We start from the raw sequence: 16867 nt of genomic DNA on the forward strand, positions 1-16867 counted from the left end.
AGGATTTAGCCAAAAAACAACCACACCATTGAGGGTTAAATGCACTTGGTGACAGCTTGCCCCTGATGTAGTATATGGCCAAAAAATAACCAGACTATTGATGGTTAAATGCACTTGGTGTGACAGCTTGACCCTGATGTAGGATTTAGCCAAAAAACAACCACACCATTGAGGGTTAAATGCACTTGGTGACAGGCTCAGCTTGCCCCTGATGTAGTATATGGCCAAAAAATAACCACACTATTGCTGGTTAAATGCACTTGGTGTGACAGCTTGACCCTGATGTAGGATATAACCAAATAACAACCACACCATTGAGGGTTAAATGCACTTGGTGGCAGCTTGTGCTGGCGCACCACAAGACACAAAATGGCCACCGATCACCCCAGAAAAAAGGGACTGAAAAACGCACTGGGCAGCCTAAAAACATTGAGCAATTCAATAGCAGCAGTTCAATCATCCACAGCTGCAGATCGATCTCTGAATGAAGTCTTTTGGAGGAGTTAATCACTGCCTAATCTCGCCCTAACGTCGCGGCTGCAACCTCTCCCTCTGCTGATCAAAGCAGAGTGACGTGCGGCGCTACGTGACTCCAGCTTAAATAGAGGCTGGGTCACATGGTGTTCTGGCCAATCACAGCCATGCCAATAGTAGACATGGCTGTGACGGCCTCTTGGGGCAAGTAGTATGACGCTTGTTGATTGGCTGCTTTGCAGCCTTTCAAAAAGCGCCAAGAAAGCGACGAACACCGAACCCCAACCCGGACTTTTACGAAAATGTCCGATTCCGTGTCACGGACACCCCAAAATTCGGTACGAACCCAAACTATACAGTTCGGGTTCGCTCATCCCTAATCAGGGGCTCTTGGATTGATTTTAGCAGCTATTTTACTTTTACTGATTTTTAAATCTGCCCATGGACCAGGTATAATTGCATTGTATATCTAATATTAGTCCTCTTTTCCATTTCTATCCAGGCGCTATGCCGTCATCTTTCCCTCAGAAGTCTATTCAAAACAATCTGAACTTGTCTGTCTACACATGGTGGGCATGGTGGGAGAAACCAGTGTGCAGTTGGTCTTACAAAAGGCGACCAGTAACATAACACTCTTTGAAAGCAATCTTCAGGAAAACACTTATTTCCACTGCATTCCTTTCCAGGTAACATTTTCAAGTAAATTCTCATTTCTTAGGCTTGATTCTCATTTGCATTTAGGCCTTCTGGTACTTCTGAGCAGATAATAGCACTATTCTTGCCATAAAAATATGAACTCCAATGGACCCCCATCAATGCAATGTATTAAGATTTAACTGTATCTGCTAAAAAAAAAATATGGCATAGCGGTCAATGGTTGAGATCATTTGCAAATTTCCCTCACTTTTTAATTTATTGCATTAATAGATTGCAAATGTGAATTACGCTTCACCCTGTTGCATGGAACCAAATGCAAAATCTTTTTTTATTTTTTATTTGGAGCCAAACTTTAGTTAAAAACCTATTACAAAGGTCAAGTGAATACAGTGCTTACTCATACAGTTGGCATTAATTATTTTTAAGGCCATGCAAATCTTATTGCAAGTAAGTTTATAATTAGTATTAGGACGAGGTATGCAGTAATCCTAACTGCAACTGTATCTGCATCTATAATTTGTGGACTGTTTATAGGTTCCGGAGCCGTCAGAAGGCAATGAAGAAGTGGCTACAATTCATGCTGCAATTAACCATGCTGGCAATTCAATTTACAAAAAAAGTAAACTTCTTCTAAAGGGCAAACGAGCAGCAACCTTTATCCAGACAGACAAAGCCATCTATAAACCCGGGCAGACTGGTAATTGTGGTTCAATATACACTATTTTCACTTTATCAAATGAAAGTTGAATTTTAAAAGTTCTCATTTTCCTTCTGCATTTAGTTTTTTGAGCATCTTTTTGCAAATACAATCTGTGGTGAAAGGTGACTATCTTTGTAAGCCTATTTTTCACTAGTCCTGAGTTACATCCAGCTTCGGACTATCCCATCAGAGATGTGCCATGATAACAGACTTTAAAGGTCCAGCAAGAGACAACTGTTATGGGCAATGTGGGTGGAAGCATTGTGTCAACGAACTGGTTTGATTTTGGGCTAAATTTGAGGCTGTTATCCTGCAGTCCCCTGGTATTCATCCTTTAACCCCTATACAGGGATGTAGATTTCACTGCAGGTGATCCAACAGACCGCAACCTTATTAAGTAGTCCCGGTGTGGTTGACAGCTGCTGACCCACGGGTGCCAGAGACACCAGTGCAAAGCACTGAGGGATCAGGCAAGACTAGTAGTCAGTAGAAAGCCAAATTGGGGGCAAGCAGAGTTTGTGTGAAGTCAAAAGGTCAGGGCAGGCAGAACAGTCAGAATACAGTGATGTGGCATAGGTCAGGCCAGGTGGCAGAGGGTCAGAATCCAGTAAACGGGCAGAAATCAGGACATGGGAAGATAAGCTCATATAACATCTTTTGCAGGATCTAGAAACAGGGAAAGGTGCCTTAAGTATCCACAGGTTTCCAGCTATTGGCTGGTGAAGGTTAGGATGCACACTGGTCCTTTAAACTCCGGATAGCCTGTGCCCCATACGTGAGAAGTGGAGAGAACAGGTAGACCAGCGTAGGCTGCAACAGGGGACACAGAACTCCGGCAGCAGGACCTGATGCTGGAGGGTAGAGGAGGACCAGCGGGAACCAGCAGGCAGAGACAGCAGCGCCAGTAGTGTACGTAGGCCAATGTCAGGGCCTGCCCAGAGGAGCAGGATGGCATGGGGTGCCAATATAACAACAAACTTAATCAGAGCTGACTTGAGAGATACTAGGGTTTATTTCTTATGTGTAAATGTACAAATAACTTATTTTACATTATTAACAATTTGCTCTGAGCAGCAAATAAAAGTGGAGCATTTAAGATGATACAGTGGTTTTTTTATGGTCCGTGCTGAGATTTGGAAAGAGTGCAACTTTCATTAGATAAGTGTGTCTTCTTTATTCAGGCCCTACCACAATAATTAGCTTGAAGGGCTGAATATCTGATACCTTCTCACTAATCTGAGGGACAAGACAGGGTTGACCTGTCTCTATGCTGCTCTTCGCTTTGGTGATGGAGCCTTTGCCTATTTTAATAGAAAACTACTTAAACATCATGGGGTTTGGAGTGAGGAGAAGAGAAGACAAAATATCCACGTATACTAGTGATTTACTTTTATTCATTAAAGATCCTAGTAATATGTTTGAGCATGTTAAGCCAGAAGTTCAGGAATGTGGTTGTACTCTCAACTGGCAGTAAATTGGTCAGTATCCATGCACATTTCTTCAGATAATATCAATGTAGAATGACAATTTTTTTTTTTTTTAAAAAGGGCTCATAAAAAATATTAAGAAAGTGTCACTGACAGATTCCCAGCCATTCATGTGTTGATACTTGGTGTGTACCCCTGGTCTTTACTTAGTGATCCCCTCCAAAAAAACCAGAAAATGCCAGCAGAACTAATCACTGCCATTTCCTGGGTGTTGAGATAGGACCAGAAAGTAGAGACCAGCGGGTACCAGGTGAGCAGTGTGTAATGTATGTACAACTTTTGATGCAGATTTATCTTAATCACATTTTTTCAACAACCATAAATTGACTAGAAAAAAAAGATATTTAATTATTATAATTATGAATAGATTTTCAATTCAAAAGCAAAATGTTACAGTGCAGGAGCAGATGAGCAGATTGATGTATATTCATTTTCATAGTGACAGATTCCCTTTAAAAAAAACCTTAGTGACCACCCATACGTGTTTTTACTGACTTAAAAAAAGGGGGTTTTAGCTAAACGGCTGGCTTTAATCAATCATTACATGTACTTAAAATGGTGCATTAAAAACTATAACTTGTCCTGCAAAAAAAATAAGACCTCATACAAGTACATTTATGAAAAAACAAAAAAGTTCTAGCTCTTGGAATGCAATTTTAAAAAAATGTGCTTGGTCACTAAGGGGTTATAAAGGGCATCTGTCATCAGATTTGTACCTATGAATTTCAATAAAAATGCAGAGGGAACAGCAGTTAGGGTTAGAGAGAGCAGGGCCTCTTGGAGTAATGGCAACCCTCCATTGTTCCTAGAGGCTCATTTGCATACATAAAAAAACATCATTTTTTTCAGCAATGCGGGCACATATGAACATGGGACCAACGCAGATGCTTTCATTTGCCAAGCGCTCATGCAACAGGCCAGCCAGATGTTGTTTCAATTGTGTCAAAGGAGTGCCTACGGATCCATCAGGGGGGACTGGGAACTTAAAGTGGCCCTGGAAAAAATACTAAAAGTGCCCTGTTTTGTAGTTGGGTCCAAATTGATATAAGGTAGGGCCAGCAATACCATATTGTGGCACATTATATCACCCTAACAGAGCCAAAATCACAAAATACTGCCAGCAGCACAAAATACATCTCCAGAAACTTCCACTGGCTGGACCCCTGGGCTTCGGCCCAACTGAGTATTTCCCTGTAAGGTCTATGGCCAATACGCCCCTGGGATCCATAATGTGCTTGCTTGCTTCTATACCAGAATTATGTCATCATGCTGCGAGATCTTCAGTAATTATACAATTTCAGGGTAAAGAATACACCTAAAATTATATGGAGGCATATAAAAATCTACTTTGAATATTCTAAACATTTGCATTTCTTTTTCTAACAGTAAAATTCAGAGTTGTCTCACTGGATGAGAATTTCCAACCAGGAAAGAACCAGGTAAGATGGAATGAACCTAGAGCTGTAATATCATTTGCACAGATGGCCGTGGGTGTGAAAAGACAAAAGATGCTTTTTAGGGCCAAATGTAAAATGTTTGTGTTCTTTTGTGGACTCAACTTAAGAAGTAGCAGTTAAATAGCCAAATGAACAATAACCAGTCCATTAACTGTCAGAAAACTATGGTCACAATCTAGAACCACAGCCAGCAAAGAAACTTCTACCAGCCTTCCTAATCACTATAGATGGTAGGAAGCTAAGGATTCTCCTAGGTTCTTTTCCACCAGCCACTGCTAGACCGGATGAACTTGGCTGCTAACGGCTCAGGTTAAGTTTGTTGAGTAAGGTAGCAGAAAAGTGGTGTAAGGTTACTAGAAGCAGGCCTACCAAAATGACTGGTGAGCATCCAGTAGTAGACAAGCGGGTCAGAATTAGGAGTGATGGATAGTACCAAAACAGTGGACAAGGAGCTAATCCAGAAACTGGCCACAGTTAGAATACCAGGAGAATCAGTACAAGCCAATTCAGCAGACAACAGATTAATCTAGAAGACAAGCCACAGTAAGATTACCTGGAATTCTGATGCAGTTGTAATGAATAGCACAAAGCACAGGGACCAGGATAACAAAATACCAGGTAACTCAACTGCCAATCATTGAGTAGCAGACTTAAATCCACTGCCTAGCTCCAGGATTGGGTGCTGAACCTGAATGGTTTGGCTTACTCGACCAGCTAGGGCTTTACTGGTAGGCATGACAAACCTGTTAGCACAGCCATGCACAGTATCTTGGCTGGATAAACTATTGTCATTATCTCTCCCCATTGTTATCAACTGATTTTAACAGCAAAACCTTACAAAACTGCATACTAATATTCCTAGATAAGTATAGGGTTAGATCTTGCAACAAAGATTGCCAGGAACTAAGGCATAAAATAAATGAAAGGTCAATTTATCTGGGAATTTTGCTTTTTTTTTTTTGTCTGTATGCATTTTATTTATTAACTTTTTACATTAAGAATCTCTTAACAGTTTTTGCTGTTTATTGGTCTGTATGCATTTTCTTTTTTTGTTTTTTTACATAACGAATAACTTAACAGGTTTTGTTTAATCTTTAATTGCAGTTATCAGCCGTAAAGTTACAGGTATGTTTTTCTAGAAAGAGTTCAAATGTTTATGATGAGAATGACTGTATATGAAGAGCATGACCAGTATTAATACTAATGCAGCAAATACTCAAAAAACATGAACTGCTGTCCTCAACTCTTTTAAATACACAAACCAAAACTCTCTTTCAAGATGAGGCACCTAGATATTTTACTAGATAAAATTAGCAGCATCAACAATTTTATTAATTAAAGGAATAACTTTAAAACTCTACCACTAATTTTACTTACCGGTTCAACAAACAGAAGCCAACAATAAACCATGGTCCTTGGAGATCTACTGCAATTCTGCCCATGCGCTCCATTTACCCCAAGCTGTCACCAATGGCTTTGGCGCACTATAACAAATCACAAATGGCCGTTTTTTCACCACCACTTCCTATATAATGGTCCATCAAAATTAGCCAGACCAACTAAAATTCTCAGGACCATACCCACAATAATTCTCTACCACCAGTTTAATACTAAGTCTCCAAATTCCATCAAACACCAAAGATGGCATGACACCAAAAATGCACAATGCACTCCCAAGTTTTTCTATTATGACATGGACAGAAAAATATTTGAAGAAGAGTTCCATATTGTCATAAACAGAAATGAGAAAATGACAAGAAAACAAGAATACCAAAATTCTAACCATGGTGCCAATAACATGCCAAAAACCTTATGAATAGGTTAGGTAACAATCTGATCCTCATTTTCCCTGACATCTTTGAGGGAAAGTCAAAACACCTACATACACATCAAATGGTTGTCCAGTCCCACTTAAATTTGCGTGTTTGGCTGACATTAACCTAATGTACTTGTGCACTGAGCCTGTATATTTACTTTAGGTTGTGGAGTAAGGCTGTACCAGATATTTTCCACTATGGAGTCCAATGAAACATGCCACATTTCGTACTCTGTTGGATTCATTTGACACCCAATAGAAAAAGACCTATGCAAGATTCTGTATGAAATCGGAAACATATGAATGTACAGAGCTCATGCACCTCTATGGGTGTCTGATTAACCGCCTCCGGACCGCCTAACGCAGGATCGCAGTCCGGAGGCGGCAGTTGCAGGCAGAGTCACGCGAGGATGCGTCATCTCGAGAGACGCAATATGACGCGATTAGCCGGCCCGCACATGCGCATCGCGGGCCGGCATTTGTTCGAGGGGGGTCACGTCATCAGCTTGCCAGGCCAGCCAATGATCGTGGCTGGCAAGCTGATGATTTTTAAAAAATCCAATCAGAAGCCATCTAACACATCATATTAGTAAATATGATGTGTTAAATGGCTTCCCTGCTCCTCTGCTGGTCCTTTTGGTCGGTTGGTTCCAGCAGAGGAGCAGGCTTCACAGTGAGTACACCAAACACTACACTTTAGCCCCAGATCACTCCCCTGCACCCCAATTAACCCTTTGATCACCCCTTGATCGCCCCTGTCAATCACTAGTGAAAGGAAAAAAGTGATCAGTGTAAACTGTCACTTTTTTTTTTCACTAGTATTGACCGTTAGGTTTTAGTATAGTTTAGGCCCCTTGGTTAGGTAGTTTAGCGATCGGTTAGCGCCCAGCCCACTGCACCGCAGTCACTGATTCGCTGATTAGCGTATTTCTAATTTGTATGTAATTTGCATTTGTACTTTTATAGTATCTGGAAGTGATCAAAACTGATCACAGTCACATCTATAATAGTATTAGTGTCACCTTAGCTCGCCCTCCACCCAAAACGCAGTGTTTGCCCGATCAGGCCTGATCGGTTGCCCACACGTGCATTCACCCACGCCCGCCCTGCCGCAGTGACAAAATTATTATTTTTTTTGATCACTGCACATTCACTTTACACGCGCTGCGGCGATAAAAAAATCAGTTTTGATATTTTTTTATCAACCACAGCGGCCTCTGGTACTTCGCTAGCCTCCCATTTGTAAGACAGGCTTGCTTTTTTTCTTGGTTAGTCTCAGGGAATACCCCTAAATTTAGTTGCCCAAATGTCAAACAAGGGGTATTCTTCTGAAGAGGCCTACAGGCTTCTGACCCAGTCGGATGAGGAATGGGAACCCTCATCTGAAGAATCCAGCGGGTCAGAATATGAACCTGTAGAAAGCAGTGGCAGTCTGACCTAAAGTTCGGACGAGGAGGTTGAGGTCCCTGATAGCACCAGGCGTACCCGGCCCGGTGTCGCTAGACCACAGGTTGCGCAGGATTCGCTTCAAGGGCAGCAGAGTGGGGCTGGCGCTGTCGGATTACGTGGTGAGGCATACACCAGCAGCGCAGCCCTCCCTGGACCTAGTACCAGCACTGCCATAGAACATGGTGAAGTGGCGAGCACCAGAAGGGCAGTTGAAGCTGGTACGGTGGCACTTGCAGTAGTTACTCCGTCGCAGCCACCGCACAGACAGGCCCGTAGACCCCCTAGAATCCCTGAGGTGCTGGCAAATCCTGATTGGCAGTCCCCAACTTCAGCCACACCATTAGTTCCCCCTTTCACCGCCCAGTCTGGAGTTCGGGTTGAGACAGCTCAGATCGGTTCGGCCCTGGGATTTTTTTAGCTGTTCTTGACTGTGGAGCTCTTGGACATAGTCGTGGCTGAAACAAACCGTAATGCCACACAATTTATAACCGCCAACCCGGGAAGCTATTATGCCCAGCCTTTCCGGTGGAAACTAGTCCAAGTTTCCGAAATTAAAACTTTTCTGGGCCTTCTCCTCAACATGGGTCTAACCAAAAAGCATGAATTGCGGTCATATTGGTCCACGAACCCAATTCATCACATGCCCATGTCCTCTGCTGCCATGTCCAGGGCACGATTTGAGGCCATCCTGCGTTTCCTGCACTTTAGCGACAACACCACCTCCCGTCCCAGAGGCCACCCAGCTTTTGACCGACTCCACAAAATTCGGCCCCTCATAGACCACTTCAACCTGAAATTTGCAGATTTGTATACCCCAGAGCAAAACCTCTGCGTAGACGAGTCCCTAATACATTTTACCGGGCGCCTTGGCTTCAAACAATACATCCCAAGCAAGCGCGCCCGGTATGGGGTCAAATTGTATAAGCTCTGTGAAAGGGCCACAGGCTATACCCACAAATTTCGGATCTATGAGGGAAAAGATCAGACCCTGGAGCTAGTCGGTTGCCCTGACTACCTGGGGAGCAGTGGGAAGACAGTCTGGGACTTGGTGTCACCCTTATTTGGCAAGGGGTACCATCTTTATGTGGACAATTTCTACACAAGTGTGACCCTCTTCAGGCATTTGTTTCTAGAACAGATTGGCTGCTGTGGCACCGCGTGAACTAGTCACGCGGGCTTCCCCCAACGGCTCGTTACCACCCGTCTTGCAAGGGGGGAGAGGGCTGCCTTGTGTAACGAAGAACTGCTCGCGCTGAAATGGAGAGACAAGCGTGACGTTTACATGCTCTCCTCCATTCACGCAGACACGACAATCCAAATTGAGCGAGCAACCCGTGTCATTGAAAAGCCCCTCTCAGTCCCCCACTATAACCTTCACATGGGAGGGGTGGACTTCAATGACCAGATGTTGTCTCCGTATTTAGTTTCCCACAGAACCAGACGCTGGTATAAGAAGGTGTCTGTATATTTAATTCAATTGGCTCTGTATAATAGTTTTGTTCTCTACAGTAAGGCTGGGAGAACTGGATCCTTCCTCAAATTTCAGGAAGAGATCATCGAGAACCTCCTGTACCCAGGAGGTTCCGTGGCCCGATCCACCAGTGTAGTTAGCAGTCTACACGAGCGACATTTCCCCAATGTCGTTGCTGGTACCTCAACCCAACCGTCACCCCGAAAAAGATGTTGTGTCTGTAGCAGGAGTGGAATAAGGCGTGACACCTGCTATTTCTGTCCTGACTGCCCTGACCACCCTGCCCTATGCTTAGGGGAGTGTTTCCGGAAGTACCACACACAGGTACACCTAGCATAGGGAACACATCTCACCAGGACAGGCACACAGGGCTATTAGGGCCCATTCACACAGAGCTGCTGCAAACCTCTCCTTTCACCTGGGACAAAGTGCATAACGCACTTCGCCACATCTTTGGGCGATTTGCGCTTTGCACATTGTCCCATGGGGAAGGAGAGGTTTTTCCTATAAAGGTAAAAAAATAAATTAAAAAAATCAACAGTAAGCAAAAAGGTTAAAGTTAATATGTTCTGTTCAAAAGTTATTATAAAGTTAATAAAATTATTGCGTTGCGGCCTGTTTTTTTCTTTTTCTTTTTTGTTTTGTTTTTTTTTACCTTCCAGGTGGACCAACCGATCGACTAGCTGCAGCACTGATGTGCATTCTGACAGAAGCATTGCGCTGCTGTCAGATTACACACAAGTCGGTGTATCAGGCGCTGCAAGACGAGATTTCTCCTCTGCAGTAAAAGATACGTTTGCCGAGGCATATGAGCTGAGGAGGTGGCGGTGTTCATATGCTTTGGAAAACACTTTGTATATAAAAAAATAATAATAATAATCCCGGCAATGATTTATTCATCCACATCGATTGATGTGAATGGAGAAATCTGGTTTGCCAGGGCATACGAGCTAAGTGGGTGTTGGATGTTGGGCGGAGCTCCTATGTCCTGGCAGACGCCTTTCCCCTCCTTTTTTTTTTGGGCAGAGATTTTTTTCATCCACATTGATCGATGCGAATGAAGAAATCTGTGCCGTTCATTTTTTTCATTCAGCCCAGAGGCTGAATGGAAAAAAAAAATCTCATTACCTGTATGCTCAATATAAGGAGAATAGCAGAAACTCCTAATGCTGGCCATACATGTAATGATTGCGGAGACCCTCAAATGCCAGGGCAGTACAAACACCCCACAAATGACCCCATTTTGGAAAGAAGACACCCCAAGGTATTCGCTGAGGGGCATATTGAGTCCATGAAAGATTTAAATTTTTGTCCCAAGTTAGCGGAAAGTGAGACTTTGTGAGAAAAAAAAAATCAAATTCCGCTAACTTATGCCAAAATAAAAAAATTTCTATGAACTCGCCAGGCCCCTCATGGAATAACTTGGGGTGTCTTCTTTCCAAAGTGGGGTCACATGTGGGGTATTTATACTGCCCTGGCTTTTTAGGGGCCCTAAAGCGTGAGAAGAAGTCTGGGATCCAAATATCTAAAAATGCCCTCCTAAAAGGAATTTGGGCACCTTTGCGCATCTAGGCTGCAAAAAAGTGTCACACATGTGGTATCGCCGTACTCAGGAGAAGTTGGAGAATGTGTTTTGGGGTGTCATTTTACATATACCCATGCTGGGTGAGAGAAATATCTCGGCAAAAGACAACTTTTCCCATTTTTTTATACAAAGTTGGCACTTGACCAAGATATTTATCTCACCCAGCATGGGTATATGTAAAATGACACCCCAAAACACATTCCCCAACTTCTCCTGAGTACGGCGATACCAGATGTGTGACACTTATTTGCAGCCTAGGTGGGCAAAGGGGCACACATTCCAAAGAGCACCTTTCGGATTTCACCGGTCATTTTTTACAGATTTCGATTTCAAACTTCTTCTCACGCATCTGGGCCCCTAAAATGCCAGGGCAGTATAACTACCCCACAAGTGACCCCATTTTGGAAAGAAGACACCCCAAGGTATTTTGTGATGGGCATAGTGAGTTCATGGAAGTTTTTATTTTTTGTCACAAGTTAGTGGAATATGAGACTTTGTAAGAAAAAAAAATAATAATCATCATTTTCCGCTAACTCTTGACAAAAAATAAAAAGTTCTATGAACTCACTATGCCCATCAGCGAATACCTTAGGGTGTCTACTTTCCGAAATGGGGTCATTTGTGGGGTGTTTGTACTGTCTGGGCATTGTAGAACCTCAGGAAACATGACAGGTGCTCAGAAAGTCAGAGCTGCTTCAAAAAGCGGAAATTCACATTTTTGTACCATAGTTTGTAAACGCTATAACTTTTACCCAAACCATTTTTTTTTTGCCCAAACATTTTTTTTTTATCAAAGACATGTAGAACAATAAATTTAGTGAAAATGTATATATGGATGTCTTTTTTTTTGCTAAATTTTACAACTGAAATTGAAAAATGTCATTTTTTTGCAAAAAAAACCTTAAATTTTGATTAAGAACAAAAAAAGTTAAAATGTCAGCAGCAATGAAATACCACCAAATTAAAGCTCTATTAGTGAGAAGAAAAAGAGGTAAAATTCATTTGGGTGGTAAGTTGCATGACCGAGCAATAAACAGTGAAATGTAGTGTAGTGCAGAAGTGTAAAAAGTGGCCTGGTCATTAAGGGTGTTTCAGCTAGGGGGGTTGAAGTGGTTAAGTCTCCATATCAAACAAGCTGTGAGCCCTTATAAATACTTTTCACAATATAATTAATTGATGACCTCTAGGATTATGGTCTCCAACTTGTGTCTCTCCAGCTGATTAAAAAATATAACCTACGGCATACACTCAATCTTTGAGACAGTGGCGCACCTTCAATGGAAGCAGGCCATGCGACTGCTATGGGGCCCAGATGGAGGGGTGCCCAGCGCCATACTCCTTTCTCTTGCTTATGTAAAATAAAATACATTTTCATTCAGCCACCACTAGGGAGAGCTCAGTGCAAACAGCTTATTACAGCTTCTATTTCAGTCAATTGTAACTGCATTCATTCCGATGCATTTAGCTCCCCCTAGTGATGGCTGCAGGCGGCCATCTTACTAAAAGATGGGAAGCAGGAGATGTATCATTGTGCTTATGCTAGTTGTCTGGTGTACATTTTTTTTTCAGAAATTTGGTGTTTAGAATTAGTGCCATATTTATGAATCACCTGTTCCCTTTTACTGTCATAGAGTTCAGTGAGGCCGGGTGCAACTTTTTTTAATACAATAAAAATGTAATTAAAATTTCTTCTGCTTAATGCATTCTGCATTGCCTGGGAATGATTGATGCACAAGTGCCAGAATATTGGGTGGGGCACGAGGTCCATACAAAGTTTTGCTATGGGGCACTGTGAGATCTGTGTAGACTCTTGCCTGTATGTTGAGAGTGGTAGTCTTGCAAGAAGTGAATAACTGTAGATTGAAAACTTCTCTATGATGGATTTCATTTTCTATGTTTCAGGATCCAGAGAAGAACCTAATCGGACAGTGGCTAAATGTCAGCCTCAGTCAGGGAATTGCTGAGCTCTCCCTCCCTCTCTCTTCGGAGCCTCTGCTAGGAGAATATTCGATCTACGTGAAGTACAAGGTCCATACATTCAGTGTGGAAGAATATGGTAAAAAGGTGTATTCTAAGAAAGTGCCGTAAAATGGCTGTAGGCTCTCCTAGCATGTCTATTCTAGTAAATACTATTAATTATGGAGCATCATTTTATAACACTGCATTGAGTTGTTTCTATGTTATATAAGTCATATAAGCTACAAATGTGTGTTAATAGTTGGGGGTGTGTCCCTGCACATCTGATGCTGTCCAATCAGTGATGCCAGTGTCACACTGTGTAGAGACACACCCCTTTGACAAGGTAGAAAGGTAACACCCAGTTACCAATTTATTCCTAAATACTCAGAGGGAATAACAGAGGAACAACACAATGGTCTATGAAGAGAAGTTCCAGAATTGTTACTACATGGGGAATGCCAATGTTTACTATAACAGACATGCCAGGAGAGGTGACAATCTCTTCCAATTATTATTACTGAATTCCTCAGACTTTTCTGATATATGTCTTTGCAGTTCTGCCAAAATTTGAGGTCACCCTTCATTTTCCTAAAGCCGTTGTCATCACTGATGAGAAATGCACATTACAATTGTGTGGCAGGTAAAGTAAATGTTACCTATCCGACTGTAAATCATTCTGAATAGAGTTGAGCGAACACCTGGATGTTCGGGTTCGAGAAGTTCGGCCGAACATCCCGGAAATGTTCGGGTTCGGGATCCGAACCCGATCCGAACTTCGTCCCGAACCCGAACCCCATTGAAGTCAATGGGGACCCGAACTTTTCGGCACTAAAAAGGCTGTAAAACAGCCCAGGAAAGAGCTAGAGGGCTGCAAAAGGCAGCAACATGTAGGTAAATCCCCTGCAAACAAATGTGGATAGGGAAATGAATTAAAATAAAAATTAAATAAATAAAAATTAACCAAAATCAATTGGAGAGAGGTTCCATAGCAGAGAATCTGGCTTCCCGTCACCCACCACTGGAACAGTCCATTCTCAGATATTTAGGCCCCGGCACCCAGGCAGAGGAGAGAGGTCCCGTAACAGAGAATCTGTCTTCATGTCAGCAGAGAATTAGTCTGCATGTCATAGCAGAGAATGAGGCTTCACGTCAGCCACCACTGCAACAGTCCATTGGCATATATTTAGGCCCAGCACCCAGGCAGAGGAGGGAGGTCCCGTAACAGAGAATCTGTCTTCATGACAGCAGAGAATCAGTCTGCATGTCATAGCAGAGAATGAGGCTTCACGTCACCCACCACTGCAACAGTCCATTGGCATATATTTAGGCCTAGCACACAGGCAGAGCAGAGAGGTCCCGTAACAGACGATCTGGCTTCATGTCAGCAGAGAATCAGTCTGCATGTCATAGCAGAGAATGAGGCTTCACGTCAGCCACCACTGCAACAGTCCATTGGCATATATTCAGGCCCAGCACCCAGGCAGAGGAGGGAGGTCCCGTAACAGAGAATCTGGCTTCATGTCAGCAGAGAATCAGTCTTCATATCATAGCAGAGAATCAGGCTTCACGTCACCCACCACTGTAAGAGTCAATTTTCATAAATTTAGGCCCAGAACCCAGGCAGAGGAGAAAGGTCCCGTAACAGACAATCTGGCTTCATGTCAGCAGAGAATCAGTCTTCATATCATAGCAGAGAATCAGGCTTCACGTCACCCACCACTGCAACAGTCCATTGGCATATATTTAGGCCCAGCACCCAGGCAGAGGAGGGAGGTCCCGTAACAGAGAATCTGTCTTCATGTCAGCAGAGAATTAGTCTGCATGTCATAGCAGAGAATGAGGCTTCACGTCAGCCACCACTGCAACAGTCCATTGGCATATATTTAGGCCCAGCACACACACAGGCAGAGGAGAGAGGTCCCGTAACAGAGAATCTGGCTTCATGTCAGCAGAGAATCAGTCTGCATGTCATAGCAGAGAATCAGGCTTCACGTCACCCACCACTGCAACAGTCCATTGGCATATATTTAGGCCTAGCACACAGGCAGAGCAGAGAGGTCCCGTAACAGACGATCTGGCTTCATGTCAGCAGAGAATCAGTCTGCATGTCATAGCAGAGAATGAGGCTTCACGTCAGCCACCACTGCAACAGTCCATTGGCATATATTTAGGCCCAGCACCCAGGCAGAGGAGGGAGGTCCCGTAACAGAGAATCTGTCTTCATGTCAGCAGAGAATTAGTCTGCATGTCATAGCAGAGAATCAGGCTTCACGTCACCCACCACTGCAACAGTCCATTGGCATATATTCAGGCCCAGCACCCAGGCAGAGGAGGGAGGTCCCGTAACAGAGAATCTGTCTTCATGTCAGCAGAGAATTAGTCTGCATGTCATAGCAGAGAATCAGGCTTCACGTCAGCCACCACTGCAACAGTCCATTGGCATATATTTAGGCCCAGCACACACACAGGCAGAGGAGAGAGGTCCCGTAACAGAGAATCTGTCTTCATGTCAGCAGAGAATTAGTCTGCATGTCATAGCAGAGAATGAGGCTTCACGTCAGCCACCACTGCAACAGTCCATTGGCATATATTTAGGCCCAGCACACACACAGGCAGAGGAGAGAGGTCCCGTAACAGAGAATCTGTCTTCATGTCAGCAGAGAATTAGTCTGCATGTCATAGCAGAGAATCAGGCTTCACGTCACCCACCACTGCAACAGTCCATTGGCATATATTCAGGCCCAGCACCCAGGCAGAGGAGGGAGGTCCCGTAACAGAGAATCTGGCTTCATGTCAGCAGAGAATCAGTCTTCATATCATAGCAGAGAATCAGGCTTCACGTCACCCACCACTGTAAGAGTCAATTTTCATAAATTTAGGCCCAGAACCCAGGCAGAGGAGAAAGGTCCCGTAACAGACAATCTGGCTTCATGTCAGCAGAGAATCAGTCTTCATATCATAGCAGAGAATCAGGCTTCACGTCACCCACCACTGCAACAGTCCATTGGCATATATTTAGGCCCAGCACACACACAGGCAGAGGAGAGAGGTCCCGTAACAGAGAATCTGTCTTCATGTCAGCAGAGAATTAGTCTGCATGTCATAGCAGAGAATCAGGCTTCACGTCACCCACCACTGCAACAGTCCATTGGCATATATTCAGGCCCAGCACCCAGGCAGAGGAGGGAGGTCCCGTAACAGAGAATCTGGCTTCATGTCAGCAGAGAATCAGTCTTCATATCATAGCAGAGAATCAGGCTTCACGTCACCCACCACTGTAAGAGTCAATTTTCATAAATTTAGGCCCAGAACCCAGGCAGAGGAGAAAGGTCCCGTAACAGACAATCTGGCTTCATGTCAGCAGAGAATCAGTCTTCATATCATAGCAGAGAATCAGGCTTCACGTCACCCACCACTGCAACAGTCCATTGGCATATATTTAGGCCTAGCACACAGGCAGAGCAGAGAGGTCCCGTAACAGACAATCTGGCTTCATGACAGCAGAGAATCAGTCTGCATGTCATAGCAGAGAATCAGGCTTCACGTCAGCCACCACTGCAACAGTCCATTGGCATAAATTTAGGCCCAGCACCCAGGCAGAGGAGAGAGGTCCCGTAACAGACAATCTGGCTTCATGTCAGCAGAGAATTAGTCTGCATGTCATAGCAGAGAATCAGGCTTCATGTCAGCCACCACTGCAACAGTCCATTGGCATATATTTAGGCCTAGCACACAGGCAGAGGAGAGGTTCATTCAACTTTGGGTAGCATCGCAATATAATGGTAAAATGAAAATAAAAATAGGATTGAATG

At 43.6% G+C, this 16867-nt stretch overlaps 1 protein-coding gene across 1 annotated transcript in view; it reads left to right on the plus strand.

Moving 5' to 3' along the window:
* LOC122939886 (alpha-2-macroglobulin-like) overlaps positions 1 to 16867 on the plus strand; it is a 277231-nt gene that overhangs the window by 12531 nt on the left and 247833 nt on the right. Inside the window, exons 2-7 of the mRNA XM_044296073.1 lie at positions 977 to 1160; positions 1666 to 1828; positions 4705 to 4757; positions 5880 to 5900; positions 12999 to 13152; positions 13611 to 13695. Coding sequence (XP_044152008.1) covers positions 1041 to 1160; positions 1666 to 1828; positions 4705 to 4757; positions 5880 to 5900; positions 12999 to 13152; positions 13611 to 13695 — 596 coding nt within the window. The 5' untranslated portion in view covers positions 977 to 1040. The remainder of the gene's footprint in view (positions 1 to 976; positions 1161 to 1665; positions 1829 to 4704; positions 4758 to 5879; positions 5901 to 12998; positions 13153 to 13610; positions 13696 to 16867) is intronic.

This window comes from Bufo gargarizans, chromosome 6, assembly GCF_014858855.1.
Source record: "Bufo gargarizans isolate SCDJY-AF-19 chromosome 6, ASM1485885v1, whole genome shotgun sequence".
Classification (NCBI taxonomy): domain Eukaryota; kingdom Metazoa; phylum Chordata; class Amphibia; order Anura; family Bufonidae; genus Bufo; species Bufo gargarizans.